The following is a 21,063-nucleotide window of genomic DNA, read 5'->3' on the forward strand; positions in this document are numbered from 1 at the left end:
GGAATAAAAAGTGCAGTTTTGAGTCATGGATGCGCCCCTTTAATTGCAAGATTGAGGGGGCCATATTAAGCTTCCAACATCCTCAGGAAAGGGTATGAAATGAATTTTTATAGTCTGTCTATAAAGAATCTACTCCAGTGTCATGTGACAATGTGCAGAGAAGAGTCAGATTAACCTGAGATGAGTCAAGTTTAGAGTGTCCATGAAGAAGCCCTTATCTTTGTTTCTGTAGCACCTAGAAACCAGCTGCTAGTATCACATGAAAGGTAAAATTCTCTTCTGTCAGACAAGATCTTGATTGTGGTTCTGTAATCTATAGAACCAGAGATACAGGCTGTTAAAGACCTAGTTGGAAACGTTTGCTGCAGATAAAGATCCAGTTTGTGCTTTTATTTTTTACCTGTCTGTATTTCCGGTTCTGTAGATCACAGAACCACATTGTTATCTGTAATATGACACCAGCAGCATGTTTCTGGGTGCTATAGAACTGAAGATAGAGATTTAAAATAATGCTCTAAATGTGACTCATTTCTGGTAAAATATGACTCTTCTCTGCTCATTGTTGCATGATTTTGGAGGGGATTTTTTAGGTAAACGGGTGAGGTTTCACACACAATAGGGAATCTTCGAGAGGGCATTTCATGAGGGGGATGGTAGTTTAATGGGGTATGTTGGTAGTTTTAAGTCTCCTCCTCACAACCCTTGCTATCCTGATCATTAACTTTTCGTGATATGTCTCTGCAAACATGTACAGAGATGATGCCAGTCTCGGGTGGTGCCTCCTTCACCCCAGGGCATGTGCCCACCCATAATACTGTAGGTACTATGAAACATTTCCTGTAAAATGCATGGAAAGTAGAAGCGCAAGTCACAAGCTCCGATTCTTCCTCTTCTCTTACAGCTAAGGTACCAGCATGCAATGGGGACCCCGGATTTACGGCAAACCCTTCCTAACCTGAAGACGTTCCTGGAGCTCGGCCTCATGGTCAGATGGTAAGTGACAAGGTTTACCAAGCCAGTGTTATGTATTGTCCCTGCAGAGATGTGGAATAACCTTTTGTGTATGTTTTTAGTAGCAGCAGGACTGTGAAATATGGGATTGTAGCTTCAAGATCGTGAGGGGTGTGTAATGAGCCCCTCTGATTAAAAAACTGGTGGACTTTTATGTGAATACTCCAGCTATCATCCAAAGGGGAATGGCTCTGCTGCTACTAACAACACCAAAAGGTCTGATTACACATTTCTCCAGGAACAATACATAACACTGGCTGCAGAGAGCATAGAGCACAGCAGTGTGAGGACAGTTTACATGGTCATACTGATCCTGAGTTACTGCATTATCCTGTATTATACCCCAGAGCTGCACTCACTATTCTGCTGCTGGTGCAGTCACTGTGTACATACATGACATTACTTATCCTGTACTGATCCTGAGTTACATCCTGTATTATACTCCAGAGCTGCACTCACTATTCTGCTGCTGGTGCAGTCACTGTGTACATACATGGCATTACTTATCCTGTACTGATCCTGAGTTACATCCTGTATTATACTCCAGAGCTGCACTCACTATTCTGCTGCTGGTGCAGTCACTGTGTACATACATGACATTACTTATCCTGTACTGATCCTGAGTTACATCCTGTATTATACTCCAGAGCTGCACTCACTATTCTGCTGCTGGTGCAGTCACTGTGTACATACATGGCATTACTTATCCTGTACTGATCCTGAGTTACATCCTGTATTATACTCCAGAGCTGCACTCACTATTCTGCTGCTGGTGCAGTCACTGTGTACATACATGACATTACTTATCCTGTACTGATCCTGAGTTACATCCTGTATTATACTCCAGAGCTGCACTCACTATTCTGCTGCTGGTGCAGTCACTGTGTACATACATGGCATTACTTATCCTGTACTGATCCTGAGTTACATCCTGTATTATACTCCAGAGCTGCACTCACTATTCTGCTGCTGGTGCAGTCACTGTGTACATACATGGCATTACTTATCCTGTACTGATCCTGAGTTACATCCTGTATTGTACCCCAGAGCTGCACTCACTATTCTGCTGCTGGTGCAGTCACTGTGTACATACATGACATTACTTATCCTGTACTGATCCTGAGTTACATCCTGTATTATACTCCAGAGCTGCACTCACTATTCTGCTGCTGGTGCAGTCACTGTGTACATACATAACATTACTTATCCTATACTGATCCTGAGCTGCATCCTGTATTATACTCCAGAGCTGCACTCACTATTCTGCTGCTGGTGCAGTCACTGTGTACATACATGACATTACTTATCCTGTACTGATCCTGAGTTACATCCTGTATTATACCCCAGAGCTGCACTCGCTATTCTGCTGCTGGTGCAGTCACTGTGTACATACATGACATTACTTATCCTGTACTGATCCGGAGTTACATCCTGTATTATACTACAGAGCTGCACTCACTATTCTGCTGGTGCAGTCACTGTGTACATACATGTCATTACTTATCCTGTACTGATCCTGAGTTACATCCTGTATTATCCTCCAGAGCTGCACTCACTATTCTGCTGCTGGTGCAGTCACTGTGTACATACATATTACTTATCCTGTACTTATACTGCAGAGCTGCACTCACTATTTAAAGAATAATATATATTTTTTTATTGTTATTTGTTCCTCCACCAGTGATAGACATAAAATTTCAAGTGCAATCCCAGTTCCAAAGAGACCAGCCAGCTCCACGTTCGGCAGCCAGGACGTTGGATTTTCCAGTCGGACTCCGACTCCTGAGAAAGGACCCCGGAAGCGGGCCAGCTCGGAGAACGAAAAGCTGCAATACAGAACCCCTCCATCGAGCTACAAGGCAGAGCCCCTGGCGATACTGATCCCTGCGACGCCGTCAGACAAGGGGCACTTCGCCTCCTCGCTGGACACGAGCCTCGATGGGCGCAAGGATTTTTGCGAGAGCCTGAATGGCGACAGCCTGACCACCACCACGGATAGCCACGGGCGCAGCCAGGCGGAGCGCTCCCCGGACTCCTGCGCGGTGAATGGGACTTTCCTGCAGAACGATAGTTTGGAGTTTATGGGTGAGGGCGTCCCCTGCGCGGTGCACCCCTCCTCCTTCAGCGCTGACCTGCACTGCGCCGTAGAGCAAGCGGAGGAGATTCTCGGCACCGAAGCCTCGGACTTCACCTCGGGGGATCAGTTAGGAGCGTTCCACAGCATTCCCGTGGACCGCGCCGTGGCGGTGGAGTGCGACGAGCAGGTCCTGGGGGAGTTTGAGGAATTTTCCCGTAGGATTTATGCATTGAATGAGAACATGTCAAGTTTCCGAAGGCCACGGAAGAGCTCGGACAAGTAGCCGGATCACGGCCCTCTTTGCACATAATTGTTTCAGGACATTTCTATTGTTTGCCGCAGTTTCCATCAAAAATATTTTTAGAAAATTTTTTTTTTTCTTTTTAATTTCCCGAAGAAGGGGCTGAAGAAATTTTTGAAAAAAGTTTCTATGCTCCTGTTTATGATTCAGGTTACTGGCGCTGAGCTGCAGTACTCGACACCGACTATGGACAGGACTGATGATTTAAAGGGGTTGTCCGGAGTGTGAAAAACATGGCTTTTTTTTTTTTTTTTCAAAAACAGCGCCACACCCGACCATGGATTATACCATTATACGGCTCTATTCAACTTTATATAGCTGCAATACCGGCACAGGCCATGGTCAGGTGTGGCGCTGTTTTTAAAAAAACAAAAACAAAACAGCTATGTTTTTCAGCTTTTGGACAACCCCTTTAAGACCTCTTGTTCTACCAATTTGGTTACGTCTTCACAATCATTTCTTTTACATTTTGTGGTCCAAAAATGATAAAATTGAGCAAAAAAAAATAAAATAAAAAATTGTCTCGCCGTTTTGTGTACACAGCGACTGCAGGCCTATGTGTATCCATGTCATCAGACTACAAACAATTCCTATGTAGACTGGTCTAGAAGTTCTCTTTCTTCTGGGCTCAACTTAAATTTATTTGGGGAGATTCATCAGAACAGTAGTTCTCTGGGGGTGTGGCTAGTGGCGGAGTGGGCCGGCTTAGGGCGTCGCTGCCCCGTGTCTGCGCTCTTGCTAGAGCACGCGAACGTTCGCAGGTCATATTGCACTTATACGTCAGTTGATTTTGCCATTTTGGGGGCTTCATTATACACCAATGCACAATAAATTCCCCCATTATGCTTTTAGAACTCCTATACAAACCTGTATCTATGGTAACAGACTACAGACGGCTCTTGTAGTTGGAATCATCCATCCCTTACTGTGTTTTTATCGGCATATTTTCGCCAGTGACTGAGAACCGCAGGATAATATTGCACAGGATTTGTTTGTAGTCTGTTGTTACGGAGACACAAGTCTGCATAGGAGCTGTGTACACAGAACGGTACAGTTTGGCTGCAGTGGAAAATCTGATTGTGAAGGTGAACATCCCCTTTAAGTTGAGCCCTGCTACATCTACACGGCTGGTGGAACCAAAACAGTGGCCGCAACTGGAGCTGTCACGTCATAGGAGGAAATTATTTTTTTAATTATTATTATTTTTAAATCAATCTTTATTGATTGGTTTAATCTCCTCCCCCAGGACTTGTTTTTTTGGGTTTTTTTTCCTCATTTGTTCCATATTTAGCATGTAGCTAGACATTCATATCAAGAATTATTATAGTGACTTTAGTAAACATTTCATTTTTTAGCATCTCCCCCCTCCCCCCAACAAAAAAAAGGTGGATGATGACCAATATGGCCGCTACTCAGAATCCGGAACACTTCTGTCATGTGGATAGAGCTATATGAAGGACTTTGTTTTTTCCTGATATATTTTTTTCACTAAAAATTTTTGGGGAAGTTCCCCTTTAAATTTGAAGGGCATCTACCACCAGGATAAAAGACTGTATGCAAATGAGCCTGAGGGGCTCCAGGCTCCATAGGTGATAATGGAGCCTGGAGCCCCTCAGGCTCATTTGCATACAGTCCTTCATCCTGGTGGTAGATGTCCTTTAAGCTCCGCCTTTCCCGTTATCGATTTGTAATGCCTGCTCTTCTGAAACGAAGCAAGTTTGCGAACGATCATGATGAATCCTAAACGGTTTTGTGTTTACAGCCTCAGTGCAGACTTGTACGTCTCCGTGTGCACCGTAGTCCCATCTGTAATACTTTGGGAAATGTTTGTAGCTCCTATGAACCAGATACTTGTCTCCTTGGCTACAGACTACAAACAAACGCACTGTAGTCTGATCCTGCTGTCCTTCGACTTTTTCCAAACCTACCAACCTGCAAGTCAAATTTCACCGTAGCCAACATACATGGGATACACGAAGTACAGGACTGCAGGATCAGACTACACGGGTTTTCTTTGTAGTCTGTAGCCATGGAGCCAAAGTATCCATGGTAACAGACTACAAACTCGTCTCCTGTAGTCGGATCGATTAATACTTGTTATTTTGTTAACTTGCCCATGTGTACCTGCTAGAAAGTGACAGATAGAAGCCGTAGTGTGACTACATGATCTGACTGCACAGGATTTTGTTTATGGTCCATAACCATGGAGACTGATATCTGTTCACAGGAGCTGCGTACCCTTGTCTCCTCGGTCACCGGGCCAGAAAGCAAAACCCAGCATTGTCAGATTTGTAGCCAACGCTCATAGGGGTAGGTTTACAAAAAGTACAGGACTGCAGGATCCGACTCTACAGGTGTTTTTTTTTGTTTTTTGTTTGCCAAAGAGACAAAATATCCATGGCAACAGACTACAAACTGACCTCCGGTAGTCTTATCCTGCCTTTTAAAGAAAAAAAAAAAATTTGATACATACTTACCTGTGTATTTTGGCTCGTAAGTTAGTGACGGCGTAGTCTGCCTTCCCAATGTGACTACATAGGGTTTTTTGTTTGTTGTCTGTAACCATGGGAACACACAGCTGCAAAACGGTTGGGGCGTTTTATTCCATGATATTTGCAAAGTTGCTTCGTTTTACCTGCACCTTATCAAGGGAATGCCGGTCGCCATGTTGGACGTTCCCTATGGTATATTCCGGAGGTGCTGGGGGTCACTGGGTGGTGTATGTTACCCCCCCCCCTCCCCTCCCCCAGGAGGTGACATTATGCACAGTATTAATATGTATATGGCAGAATTATTTATGTTATCGGAAAATATTCTCAATTTCATAATTCGGGGTTTATTTTCCTATGAATATTCAGTAAAGCAAACGACATTCTGCGTACAAGCCCCGCCTCCCTCTGCTGGTATTTATTATGTCATTGGCTGTGAGAACACGACACGAGGGTTTGGTCCCCAGGGGGGTCTGATTCACATATGTCTCCTGAGTCTCACAGGAGGAACATGGATTCTCATTGAAGAGGCCTAGAGGGTGCAATGCTCATGGGAAATAAATATGCAAATTAGACCCTGTCACCCAAATTAGAGGCTCCTAGGTGCTCTGGGGGTGGGAGGGCGGTCCTAAGCTCGGTCGGTGCTCTGGGGCTCCTTCCTAAATCCTGCCAGTGGCTGGAGGGGTTGGGAGCAGTCCAAAGCCTGGACCGTGCTCTAGAAGGTGGTCCTAAGCTCGGCCAGTGCTCTAGAAGGTGGTCCTAAGGCTGGCCACTGTTCAGGGAGGTGGTCTTCAGCTCAACCAGTGCTTTTGGGGGGTGGTCCTAAACCTGGCCAGTGCTCTGGGGGATGGTCCAAAACTTGGTCAGTACTCTGGGGGTTGGTCCTTAGGAATGTCACCCAGGACAGTAACTTGGCTAAGGACCACCCGCCAGAGTATTGACCACGTTTTGGACCTGGCACAGGTTTAGGACCACACCCCAAAGCACTGGCACAACGTGGGTGGGGGGGGGGGGGGGGGCATTGGCGCGCGTTCCCAAGACTAACCAGGGCTCTGGGGGTGATAAGAGCTCTAGATCATTAGGAGGCCGGCACTTAGGAACTAATTTGCATATACGTAGCAGTTTGTTCTGCCTATTTTCAGCCACACCGGTATTTGAGCAAGAGGGAAGGGCTTTGGTTAATTTTGGTGCAGAGAACTAAGAGCACAGCAGTGTGAGGACATTCTACAAAACATATATTATTCAAAGTTGGGGTATAACACGTAATGACCTGTAATTTATTCGCGTTGTACAAGGAGATGCACCTGAGGAAGCCTCCGGACCTGAGCCAAAACGCATTGTCTTAAAACTTTTAACATTTCCACGGATGCGACGCCCCTCCTATTGTGAATACGGATTTTAGAAGTGTGAGGACACATCTCCTGTGCAGACCTGGAATATAAATCCATATTTCACAGTCCTGCTGCTACCAACAGCACACACAAAGATCTGATTACACATCTCTTCCTGCAGAGAACAAAGCACAGCAGTGTGAGGACACACCCCTAGTGAACTTGAAGCTAAAATATTGGATTATGAATCCATCAATCACAGTTCTGCTCATACAAACAACATACACAAAGGTATGATGACAAGATCTCGCCAAGGACAATACCGAACACTGGCTGCACAGAGCACAGCAGTGTGAGGACACACCCCAGTGCACTTTGGAGAAGCTGCAATCCTGGAATACAAATCCAAATTTCACAGTCCTGCTGCTACTAACAATACACACAAAAGTATTACAACGCTCTCCAGGCACAGTACCTAATACTGGCTGAACAGAGCACAGCAGTGTGAGGACACACACTCAGTAGAAGCAGGACTGTGATGCTTGGATTTACATTCCAAGATTGTCCTAACATACACAAAGGTATGATTACGCATGTCTCCAGGGACAGTGGCTGCACAGAGCACAGCAGTGTGAGGATAGGAATCATTTATGAAGAACCTCATCCATCTGGGAGGTCACCCAATGTTCTGCCTCATACATGACCCTGTGACCTGAGTGTTAGCATTTGGGTTTGTACTCGCATCCCTTATTGCTGTGTAATGGGTCCGGGGCGGCGCCGTCTGTTACAGGAACACGGAGGTAACAGCCAGACAGGAAGAATTTGGGATTTTTGGGTCATAAGTTATGTTTCTGCCATTCTAGAGTGATGAATCCCGGACCTCCCATCAGACCTCCGGCCAGGGAGAGAGACCGGAGCGCCTCATAGAGGTGACACCAGGTAATGCAGCCTATAGAGAGGGGCTGGGGTCTCCAGACCTCCCATCAGACCCCCGGCCAGGGAGAGACACCAGAGCGCCTCATAGAGGTGACACCAGGTAATGCAGCCTATAGAGAGGGGCTGGGGTCTCCAGACCTCCCATCAGACCCCCGGCCAGGGAGAGACATTAGAGCGTCTCATAGAGGTGACACCAGGTAATGCAGCCTATAGAGAGGGGCTGGGGTCTCCAGACCTCCCATCAGACCCCCGGCCAGGGAGAGACACCAGAGCGCCTCATAGAGGTGACACCAGGTAATGCAGCATATAGAGAGGGGCTGGGGTCTCCAGACCTCCCATCAGACCTCCGGCCAGGGAGAGACATCAGAGCGCCTCATAGAGGTGACACCAGGTAATGCAGCATATAGAGAGGGGCTGGGGTCTCCAAACCTCCCATCAGACCCCCGGCCAGGGAGAGACATCAGAGCGCCTCATAGAGGTGACACCAGGTACTGCAGCCTATAGAGAGGGGCTGGGGTCTCCAGACCTCCCATCAGACCTCCGGCCAGGGAGAGACATCAGAGCGCCTCATAGAGGTGACACCAGGTAATGCAGCCTATAGAGAGGGGCTGGGGTCTCCAGACCTCCCATCAGACCCCTGGCCAGGGAGAGACACCAGAGCGCCTCATAGAGGTGACACCAGGTAATGCAGCCTATAGAGAGGGGCTGGGGTCTCCAGACCTCCCATCAGACCTCCGGCCAGGGAGAGACATCAGAGTGCCTCATAGAGGTGACACCAGGTAATGCAGCCTATAGAGAGGGGCTGGGGTCTCCAGACCTCCCATCAGACCCCCGGCCAGGGAGAGACACCAGAGTGCCTCATAGAGGTGACACCAGGTAATGCAGCATATAGTGAGGGGCTGGGGTCTCCAGACCTCCCATCAGACCTCCGGCCAGGGAGAGACATTAGAGCGCCTCATAGAGGTGACACCAGGTACTGCAGCCTATAGAGAGGGGCTGGGGTCTCCAGACCTCCCATCAGACCTCCGGCCAGGGAGAGACACCAGAGTGCCTCATAGAGGTGACACCAGGTAATGCAGCCTATAGAGAGGGGCTGGGGTCTCCAGACCTCCCATCAGACCCCCGGCCAGGGAGAGACACCAGAGTGCCTCATAGAGGTGACACCAGGTAATGCAGCATATAGAGAGGGGCTGGGGTCTCCAGACCTCCCATCAGACCTCCGGCCAGGGAGAGACATCAGAGCGCCTCATAGAGGTGACACCAGGTAATGCAGCCTATAGAGAGGGGCTGGGGTCTCCAGACCTCCCATCAGACCTCCGGCCAGGGAGAGACATCAGAGCGCCTCATAGAGGTGACACCAGGTAATGCAGCCTATAGAGAGGGGCTGGGGTCTCCAGACCTCCCATCAGACCCCCGGCCAGGGAGAGACATCAGAGCGCCTCATAGAGGTGACACCAGGTAATGCAGCCTATAGAGAGGGGCTGGGGTCTCCAGACCTCCCATCAGACCCCTGGCCAGGGAGAGACACCAGAGCGCCTCATAGAGGTCACACCAGGTAATGCAGCCTATAGAAAGGGGCTGGGGTCTCCAGACCTCCCATCAGACCCCCGGCCAGGGAGAGACACTAGAGCGCCTCATAGAGGTGACACCAGGTACTGCAGCCTATAGAGAGGGGCTGGGGTCTCCAGACCTCCCATCAGACCCCCGGCCAGGGAGAGACACCAGAGCGCCTCATAGAGGTCATACCAGGTAATGCAGCATATAGAGAGGGGCTGGGGTCTCCAGACCTCCCATCAGCCCCCCGGCTAGGGAGAGACACCAGAGCGCCTCATAGAGGTGACACTAGGTAATGCAGCCTATAGAGAGGGGCTGGGGTCTCCAGACCTCCCATCAGACCTCCGGCCAGGGAGAGACATCAGAGCGCCTCATAGAGGTGACACCAGGTAATGCAGCCTATAGAGAGGGGCTGGGGTCTCCAGACCTCCCATCAGACCCCCGGCCAGGGAGAGACATCAGAGCGCCTCATAGAGGTGACACCAGGTAATGCAGCCTATAGAGAGGGGCTGGGGTCTCCAGACCTCCCATCAGACCCCCGGCCAGGGAGAGACACCAGAGCGCCTCATAGAGGTGACACCAGGTAATGCAGCATATAGAGAGGGGATGGGGTCTCCAGACCTCCCATCAGACCCCCGGCCAGGGAGAGACATCAGAGCGCCTCATAGAGGTGACACCAGGTAATGCAGCCTATAGAGAGGGGCTGGGGTCTCCAGACCTCCCATCAGCCCCCCGGCCAGGGAGAGACACCAGAGCGCCTCATAGTGGTGACACCAGGTAATGCAGCATATAGAGAGGGGCTGGGGTCTCCAGACCTCCCATCAGACCCCCGGCCAGGGAGAGACACCAGAGCGCCTCATAGAGGTGACACCAGGTACTGCAGCCTATAGAGAGGGGCTGGGGTCTCCAGACCTCCCATCAGACCCCCGGCCAGGGAGAGACACCAGAGCGCCTCATAGAGGTGACACCAGGTAATGCAGCATATAGAGAGGGGATGGGGTCTCCAGACCTCCCATCAGACCCCCGGCCAGGGAGAGACATCAGAGCGCCTCATAGAGGTGACACCAGGTAATGCAGCCTATAGAGAGGGGCTGGGGTCTCCAGACCTCCCATCAGCCCCCCGGCCAGGGAGAGACACCAGAGCGCCTCATAGTGGTGACACCAGGTAATGCAGCATATAGAGAGGGGCTGGGGTCTCCAGACCTCCCATCAGACCCCCGGCCAGGGAGAGACACCAGAGCGCCTCATAGAGGTGACACCAGGTACTGCAGCCTATAGAGAGGGGCTGGGGTCTCCAGACCTCCCATCAGACCTCCGGCCAGGGAGAGACACCAGAGCGCCTCATAGAGGTGACACCAGGTAATGCAGCATATAGAGAGGGGCTGGGGTCTCCAGACCTCCCATCAGCCCCCCGGCCAGGGAGAGACACCAGAGCGCCTCATAGAGGTGACACCAGGTAATGCAGCATATAGAGAGGGGCTGGGGTCTCCAGACCTCCCATCAGACCTCCGGCCAGGGAGAGACATCAGAGCGCCTCATAGAGGTGACACCAGGTAATGCAGCCTATAGAGAGGGGCTGGGGTCTCCAGACCTCCCATCAGACCCCCGGCCAGGGAGAGACACCAGAGCGCCTCATAGAGGTGACACCAGGTAATGCAGCCTATAGAGAGGGGCTTGGGTCCCCAGACCTCCCATCAGACCTCCGGCCAGGGAGAGAGACCAGAGCGCCTCATAGAGGTGACACCAGGTACTGCAGCCTATAGAGAGGGGCTGGGGTCTCCAGACCTCCCATCAGACCTCCGTCCAGGGAGAGACACCAGAGCGCCTCATAGAGGTGACACCAGGTAATGCAGCCTATAGAGAGGGGCTGGGGTCTCCAGACCTCCCATCAGACCCCCGGCCAGGGAGAGACACCAGAGCGCCTCATAGAGGTGACACCAGGTAATGCAGCATATAGAGAGGGGCTGGGGTCCCCAGACCTCCCATCAGACCCCCGGCCAGGGAGAGACACCAGAGCGCCTCATAGAGGTCATACCAGGTAATGCAGCATATAGAGAGGGGCTGGGGTCTCCAGACCTCCCATCAGACCCCCGGCCAGGGAGAGACACCAGAGCGCCTCATAGAGGTGACACCAGGTAATGCAGCATATAGAGAGGGGCTGGGGTCTCCAGACCTCCCATCAGCCCCCCGGCCAGGGAGAGACACCAGAGCGCCTCATAGAGGTGACACCAGGTAATGCAGCCTATAGAGAGGGGCTGGGGTCTCCAGACCTCCCATCAGACCCCCGGCCAGGAGAGACATCAGAGCGCCTCATAGAGGTGACACCAGGTAATGCAGCATATAGAGAGGGGCTGGGGTCTCCAGACCTCCCATCAGACCCCCGGCCAGGGAGAGACACCAGAGCGCCTCATAGAGGTGACACCAGGTAATGCAGCATATAGAGAGGGGCTGGGGTCTCCAGACCTCCCATCAGACCCCCGGCCAGGGAGAGACACTAGAGCGCCTCATAGAGGTGACACCAGGTAATGCAGCCTATAGAGAGGGGCTGGGGTCTCCAGACCTCCCATCAGACCCCCGGCCAGGGAGAGACATCAGAGCGCCTCATAGAGGTGACACCAGGTAATGCAGCCTATAGAGAGGGGCTGGGGTCTCCAGACCTCCCATCAGACCTCCGGCCAGGGAGAGACACCAGAGCGCCTCATAGAGGTGACACCAGGTAATGCAGCATATAGAGAGGGGCTGGGGTCCCCAGACCTCCCATCAGACCCCCGGCCAGGGAGAGACACCAGAGCGCCTCATAGAGGTGACACCAGGTAATGCAGCATATAGAGAGGGGCTGGGGTCTCCAGACCTCCCATCAGACCCCCGGCCAGGTAGAGACACCAGAGCGCCTCATAGAGGTGACACCAGGTAATGCAGCCTATAGAGAGGGGCTGGGGTCTCCAGACCTCCCATCAGACCCCTGGCCAGGGAGAGAGACCAGAGCGCCTCATAGAGGTGACACCAGGTAATGCAGCCTATAGAGAGGGGCTGGGGTCTCCAGACCTCCCATCAGACCCCCGGCCAGGGAGAGACACCAGAGCGCCTCATAGAGGTGACACCAGGTAATGCAGCCTATAGAGAGGGGCTGGGGTCTCCAGACCTCCCATCAGACCCCCGGCCAGGGAGAGACACCAGAGTGCCTCATAGAGGTGACACCAGGTAATGCAGCCTATAGAGAGGGGCTGGGGTCTCCAGACCTCCCATCAGACCCCGGCCAGGGAGAGACACCAGAGCGCCTCATAGAGGTGACACCAGGTAATGCAGCATATAGAGAGGGGCTGGAGTCTCCAGACCTCCCATCAGACCCCCGGCCAGGGAGAGACACCAGAGCGCCTCATAGAGGTGACACCAGGTAATGCAGCCTATAGAGAGGGGCTGGGGTCTCCAGACCTCCCATCAGACCCCCGGCCAGGGAGAGACACCAGAGCGCCTCATAGAGGTGACACCAGGTAATGCAGCCTATAGAGAGGGGCTGGGGTCTCCAGACCTCCCATCAGACCCCCGGCCATGGAGAGACACCAGAGCGCCTCATAGAGATCATACCAGGTAATGCAGCATATAGAGAGGGGCTGGGGTCTCCAGACCTCCGGCCAGGGAGAGACACCAGAGCGCCTCATAGAGGTGACACCAGGTAATGCAGCCTATAGAGAGGGGCTGGGGTCTCCAGACCTCCCATCAGACCCCCGGCCAGGGAGAGACATCAGAGCGCCTCATAGAGGTCATACCAGGTAATGCAGCATATAGAGAGGGGCTGGGGTCTCCAGACCTCCCATCAGACCCCTGGCCAGGGAGAGACATCAGAGCGCCTCATAGAGGTGACACCAGGTAATGCAGCCTATAGAGAGGGGCTGGGGTCTCCAGACCTCCCATCAGACCCCCGGCCAGGGAGAGGCATCACAGCGCCTCATAGAGGTGACACCAGGTAATGCAGCCTATAGATAGGGGCTGGGGTCTCCTGACCTCCCATCAGACCCCCGGCCAGGGAGAGACATCAGAGCGCCTCATAGAGGTGACACCAGGTAATGCAGCCTATAGAGAGGGGCTGGGGTCTCCAGACCTCCCATCAGACCTCCGGCCAGGGAGAGACATCAGAGCGCCTCATAGAGGTGACACCAGGTAATGCAGCCTATAGAGAGGGGCTGGGGTCTCCAGACCTCCCATCAGACCTCCGGCCAGGGAGAGACATCAGAGCGCCTCATAGAGGTGACACCAGGTAATGCAGCCTATAGAGAGGGGCTGGGGTCTCCAGACCTCCCATCAGACCCCCGGCCAGGGAGAGACACCAGAGCGCCTCATAGAGGTGACACCAGGTAATGCAGCCTATAGAGAGGGGCTGGGGTCTCCAGACCTCCCATCAGACCCCCGGCCAGGGAGAGACACCAGAGCGCCTCATAGAGGTGACACCAGGTAATGCAGCATATAGAGAGGGGCTGGGGTCTCCAGACCTCCCATCAGACCTCCGGCCAGGGAGAGACATCAGAGCGCCTCATAGAGGTGACACCAGGTACTGCAGCCTATAGAGAGGGGCTGGGGTCTCCAGACCTCCCATCAGACCTCCGGCCAGGGAGAGACACCAGAGCGCCTCATAGAGGTGACACCAGGTAATGCAGCATATAGAGAGGGGCTGGGGTCTCCAGACCTCCCATCAGCCCCCCGGCCAGGGAGAGACACCAGAGCGCCTCATAGAGGTGACACCAGGTAATGCAGCCTATAGAGAGGGGCTGGGGTCTCCAGACCTCCCATCAGACCTCCGGCCAGGGAGAGAGACCAGAGCGTCTCATAGAGGTGACACCAGGTAATGCAGCATATAGAGAGGGGCTGGGGTCTCCAGACCTCCCATCAGACCCCCGGCCAGGGAGAGACACCAGAGTGCCTCATAGAGGTGACACCAGGTACTGCAGCCTATAGAGAGGGGCTGGGGTCTCCAGACCTCCCATCAGACCTCCGGCCAGGGAGAGACACCAGAGCGCCTCATAGAGGTGACACCAGGTAATGCAGCCTATAGAGAGGGGCTGGGGTCTCTAGACCTCCCATCAGACCCCCGGCCAGGAGAGACATCAGAGCGCCTCATAGAGGTGACACCAGGTAATGCAGCCTATAGAGAGGGGCTGGGGTCTCCAGACCTCCCATCAGACCCCCGGCCAGGGAGAGACACCAGAGCGCCTCATAGAGGTGACACCAGGTAATGCAGCATATAGTGAGGGGCTGGGGTCTCCAGACCTCCCATCAGACACCCGGCCAGGGAGAGACACCAGAGCGCCTCATAGAGGTGACACCAGGTAATGCAGCATATAGAGAGGGGCTGGGGTCTCCAGACCTCCCATCAGACCCCGGCCAGGGAGAGACACCAGAGCGCCTCATAGAGGTGACACCAGGTAATGCAGCCTATAGAGAGGGGCTGGGGTCTCCAGACCTCCCATCAGACCCCGGCCAGGGAGAGACACCAGAGCGCCTCATAGAGGTGACACCAGGTAATGCAGCCTATAGAGAGGGGCTGGGGTCTCCAGACCTCCCATCAGACCCCCGGCCAGGGAGAGACACCAGAGCGCCTCATAGAGGTCATACCAGGTAATGCAGCATATAGAGAGGGGCTGGGGTCTCCAGACCTCCCATCAGACCCCCGGCCAGGGAGAGACACCAGAGCGCCTCATAGAGGTGACACCAGGTAATGCAGCCTATAGAGAGGGGCTGGGGTCTCCAGACCTCCCATCAGACCCCCGGCCAGGGAGAGGCATCACAGCGCCTCATAGAGGTGACACCAGGTACTGCAGCCTATAGAGAGGGGCTGGGGTCTCCAGACCTCCCATCAGACCTCCGGCCAGGGAGAGACATCAGAGCGCCTCATAGAGGTGACACCAGGTAATGCAGCCTATAGAGAGGGGCTGGGGTCTCCAGACCTCCCATCAGACCTCCGGCCAGGGAGAGACATCAGAGCGCCTCATAGAGGTGACACCAGGTAATGCAGCCTATAGAGAGGGGCTGGGGTCTCCAGACCTCCCATCAGACCCCCGGCCAGGGAGAGACACCAGAGCGCCTCATAGAGGTGACACCAGGTACTGCAGCCTATAGAGAGGGGCTGGGGTCCCCAGACCTCCCATCAGCCCCCCGGCCAGGGAGAGACACTAGAGCGCCTCATAGAGGTGACACCAGGTAATGCAGCCTATAGAGAGGGGCTGGGGTCTCCAGACCTCCCATCAGCCCCCCGGCCAGGGAGAGACACCAGAGCGCCTCATAGAGGTGACACCAGGTAATGCAGCATATAGTGAGGGGCTGGGGTCTCCAGACCTCCCATCAGCCCCCCGGCCAGGGAGAGACACCAGAGCGCCTCATAGAGGTGACACCAGGTAATGCAGCATATAGTGAGGGGCTGGGGTCTCCAGACCTCCCATCAGACCCCCGGCCAGGGAGAGACATTAGAGCGCCTCATAGAGGTGACACTAGGTAATGCAGCCTATAGAGAGGGGCTGGGGTCTCCAGACCTCCCATCAGCCCCCCGGCCAGGGAGAGACACCAGAGTGCCTCATAGTGGTGACACTAGGTAATGCAGCCTATAGAGAGGGGCTGGGGTCTCCAGACCTCCCATCAGACCCCCGGCCAGGGAGAGACACCAGAGCGCCTCATAGAGGTGACACCAGGTAATGCAGCATATAGAGAGGGGCTGGGGTCTCCAGACCTCCCATCAGACCCCCGGCCAGGTAGAGACACCAGAGCGCCTCATAGAGGTGACACCAGGTAATGCAGCCTATAGAGAGGGGCTGGGGTCTCCAGACCTCCCATCAGCCCCCCGGCCAGGGAGAGACACCAGAGCGCCTCATAGAGGTGACACTAGGTAATGCAGCCTATAGAGAGGGGCTGGGGTCTCCAGACCTCCCATCAGCCCCCCGGCCAGGGAGAGACACCAGAGTGCCTCATAGTGGTGACACCCGGTAATGCAGCCTATAGAGAGGGGCTGGGGTCTCAGTGCCAGGCAGCTGCTGCTAAAGCACTTGAGCAGGATCCCTCTATGACCTTATTGTAATCACCCAGCTTTCCTTTAGTCCTGAATTGAAGTGTAAGTGTAATTATTTAGCATTACACATTGATTCCAAAATCTCCACTTATATCTGAACTTCTGGCATTCAGGGGTCTAGAAAAGTTTCAGATACCTTTAGCTGTGTTCCTATGGGAAGACACTCATCTTTCCTATGATCCTGAATGGTAAAGACAAATGTACATATCTAGCATTGCACCTTCTGCTCTAAAATATTTTCCTTCTATCTTGGCACTTTTGGCATTCAGGGGTCTACTGGTGGGCTTATTGGATGCCACCCATCTTTCCTATACACCTGAATGGTAAATATTTAGTGATACATATCCTTATCTCTTATCTTTTACTTTAATGTCTCCGTATACAGTAAGTCGTCACACCTATATTGTTGGTTTAAGTGGTAGTCACCCAGCTTTCCTATACTCCTGAACGACTAGTGTAACTATTTGGTGATACATTTTCCTCTCTTCTCATACTTATTTGTAACAAGGCAGGATCTGAGATAGATCCATATGCCTGTACTGTGACAACTGCATAACACCCAGCTTTCCCATAACCCTGAATGATGAAAGTACATTTAATAAAACATCTTCCCTGCTATATTTGTCATTCAGGGTCTCAGAAAAGCTACAAACCCCAATAATAACATTATTGGATGTCAGCAATACCAGTGACACATCTCCAGTATTTGCCAATCAGGTATCAGGGAAAGCTACAGACTCCTATAATGGCTTTACATGATGTCACCCATCTTTCCCATACGTGTGAATGGTTATTGTGCTTAACCAGTGCCACATTTCCCAATCCCATCTTTCCTATTCAGGGTTCTAGAGAAGCTACAGACCCCATGATAACCTTATTGGGTGTAACCCATCTTTCCCATAACCCTGAATGGTAAAGTACTTAATGACCCCCTCCCCTGCTCCCTTTCACAGGCCAGGGAAAGCTACAGACCTCAATAATAACTTTACTGCATGTCACCAATCTTTCTTATAACCTTGAAAGGTAGTTGTAGTTAACCAGTGACACGTCTCCCTCTCCCATATTTGCCCTTCAGGGTTCTGAGAAAGCTAATGTCCCCTATAGTTGTTTAATTGGATGTGACCCATTTTTCCTTTACCCCTGAATGGTGAAGTAGTTAATCAGTGTCCCATCTTCCGCTCACATTTTTACCATATAGGGGACCCCTATGATAACCTCATATGATGTCACCCATCTTTCCCATAACCCTGAATGGCTCACAACGGTTGAAGTTGATTGATTACTCCTCTCCTGCTCCCCTATTTGCCATGCAGGAGTTTGGAAAAGCTACAGACCTCTGTAGACTTACATGACAATCTTTCTCATACCCCTGAATGGTCATTGTATTCAACCATTGACACATTTCCCACTCCCAGGTTTGGCAATTAGGGGTCTAGAGAAGCTACAGACCACGGAAATATCCTAATTGGTCACCCATCTTTCCCCCTGAATGGTTAATATATCAATCACTGACCCCTCTCCTGTGAGCATATTTGCCATTCAGGGCTCTGGTAAAGCTACAGACCCCTATAGCAGCCTAATATAACGCCCCCCATCTTTCCAATAACCCTGAATAGTGAATGTAATCATATAGGGGTCTAGGACATCAACAGACCACCATGATAACCTCATACAAGGTCACCCATCTTTCCCATACCCCTGTAAGGTTCATGAAGGTTGAAGTCAATCAATACTTCCTTTGCTGTTCCCTTATTTGTCATAAAGGGGTCTAGGAAATTTACAGACTACAATAATAACCTGATTGGATGTCACCCATCTTTCCCATACCCCTGAATGGAAGAAGTTTAACAGTGATATTTGCCTTTCAGGGTTTAGGAAAAGCTGGGAGAGTATAGGCTGAGCTCTGAATTGAACCCTAGCTGCGCCTGAATTTAATTAAAACCTATTTAATAATTTTGGGTTGTGTTTGGAGGGTCTTGGCTTTGTCAGCGGTGTCGGGGGTCCGGGGGGTCCGGAGTTTTGTCATTCCTTCCCCCATTCCCCACATGTTGAGTGCGTTTATTTGATAAATGATAGCTATAACTGTATAGACCGCGCCACAATTGCGCCTTTGATGGTGGAGGGGGGGCCACATGGAGCGCGATGGTCGCCGCCACTTTAAATCCTATTTGTCATCCGCGCTAATGATGTGAAAGGCGAACGCTTGTGTAAACAAGGTAACGAGCCGCCAGCGCCTTCCCAGCGGGGTCACATAATTATTCACGTGCTAATGTAAACTGCCAGCCAGCCGCCCGCCAAAATACGGAACACAACGCTCCCAGCCGCCAACCGCAGCCCCGAATAATGGCGACTAATCAGCGGGAAATAAACAGCGCAAAGTTATCACATCCGTCCGCGGCGGCCACAGGTGATCTATGGGGGGGGGGGGGGCCAGATCAAACCACGTAGGGTCCTGTATGGAACTGGAGGCATTTCAGGTCTTGAACTCCAGTCACATCCAAAGCTGCATCCACTATTCTAATCATTCCATAGAAGGAATCTACTTTGTATCACATCTATTAAACATGGCCGTATCATGATTTGCACAAGTTCTCCAGTCACACCCAAAGCTGCATCCACTATTCTAATCATTCCATAGAAGGAATCTACTTTGTATCACATCTATTAAACATGGCCGTATCATGATTTGCACAAGTTCTCCAGTCACATCCAAAGCTGCATCCACTATTCTGTCCATTCCATAGAAGGAATCTACTTTGTATCAGCTCTACTAAACATGGCCGTATCATGATTGGCACAAGTTCTCTAGTCACATCCAAAGCTGCATCCACTATTCTGTCCATTCCACATAAGGAATCTACTTTGTATCACATCTATCAAACATGGCCGTATCATGATTTGCCCAAGTTCTCCAGTCACACCCAAAGCTGCATTCACTATTGTTTGAAGCAATCCATTTGCAAGATCTAGTTTACTCTCTAGCGCCCTCACTAGATATGTTTGTAGTAGTAATATTTGAGTAGATGTATATTGGCTATTGACAATGGCTTACATTTGGACTTATACTCCAATCACATCCAAAGCTGCATTGACTATTCTGTCGATTTTCAATAAGATTCCCCATCTTAGGAATCTACTATTTATTCCATCTATTAAAAATAAGTGTTCTAGATCATGATTTGCATAAAGTCTCCAGTCACACCCAAAGCTGCATTCACTACTGCTTGAAACACTACCTATGCAAGATCCAGTTTACTCTCCAGCCCCCCCCTTCTAGGAATGTTTGTAGTAGTAACATTTGCATAGATGTATGTTGATTGACCCTGGGTTAGATTAGTCTATACTCCAATCACATCCAAAGCTGCATTGAGTATTCTGCTCATATTGATGAGATTCCCCATGCACTAGCCTAAAGGGATCTACTCATCTATTAATAAATCTATTAAACATGGCAGTTCTAGTTATACGTACATTGATTTGTTCAGAGAACGATTTACATTAGGTCTCTAGTCACATCCAAAGCTGCATTCACCGTTTCATGACTATTTGCATAGATGTTACATTAGTCTCATACTCCAGTTGTATTCAAAGCTGCATTCACTATTCTGCCTGGTTCTTCAAGCGCTCCATTACCAGACACAATCTTCCCCATATCACTGCTGGCTCCCCTCCTCCCCCATGATGTACACTGCAGCTCTGCTTCTCCATATTAGTGCTGGCTCTCCTCCTCCCCCATGCTTTACACTGCAGCTCTGCTTTTCCATATTACTGCTGGCTCTCCTCCTCCCCCATGCTTTACACTGCAGCTCTGCTTCTCCATATCACTGCTGGCTCTCCTCCTCCCCCATGCTTTACACTGCAGCTCTGCTTCTCCATATTCCTGCTGGCTCTCCTCCTCCCCCATGCTTTACACTGCAGCTCTGCTTCCCCATATTACTGCTGGCTCTCCTCCTCCCCCATGCTTTACACTGCAGCTCTGCTTCTCCATATTACTGCTGGCTCTCCTCCTCCCCCATGCTTTACACTGCAGCTCTGCTTTTCCATATTACTGCTGGCTCTCCTCCTCCCCCATGCTGTACACTGCAGCTCTGCTTCTCCATATTACTGCTGGCTCTCCTCCTCCCCCATGCTTTACACTGCAGCTCTGCTTCTCCATATTATTGCTGGCTCTCCTCCTCCCCCATGCTTTACACTGCAGCTCTGCTTCTCCATATTACTGCTGGCTCTCCTCCTCCCCCATGCTTTACACTGCAGCTCTGCTTCTCCATATTACTGCTGGCTCTCCTCCTCCCCCATGCTTTACACTGCAGCTC

General features: G+C 51.4%; 1 protein-coding gene across 1 annotated transcript in view; it reads left to right on the plus strand.

Annotated features, from left to right (window-relative positions):
• UVRAG (UV radiation resistance associated) overlaps positions 1–3,917 on the plus strand; it is a 41,191-nt gene extending 37,274 nt beyond the window's left edge. The window contains exons 14-15 of the mRNA XM_072133916.1: positions 902–993; positions 2,693–3,917. Coding sequence (XP_071990017.1) covers positions 902–993; positions 2,693–3,371 — 771 coding nt within the window. The 3' untranslated portion in view covers positions 3,372–3,917. The remainder of the gene's footprint in view (positions 1–901; positions 994–2,692) is intronic.
• Positions 3,918–21,063: the final 17,146 nt, after the last annotated feature.

This window comes from Engystomops pustulosus, chromosome 2 (assembly GCF_040894005.1).
Source record: "Engystomops pustulosus chromosome 2, aEngPut4.maternal, whole genome shotgun sequence".
Lineage (NCBI taxonomy): Eukaryota > Metazoa > Chordata > Amphibia > Anura > Leptodactylidae > Engystomops > Engystomops pustulosus.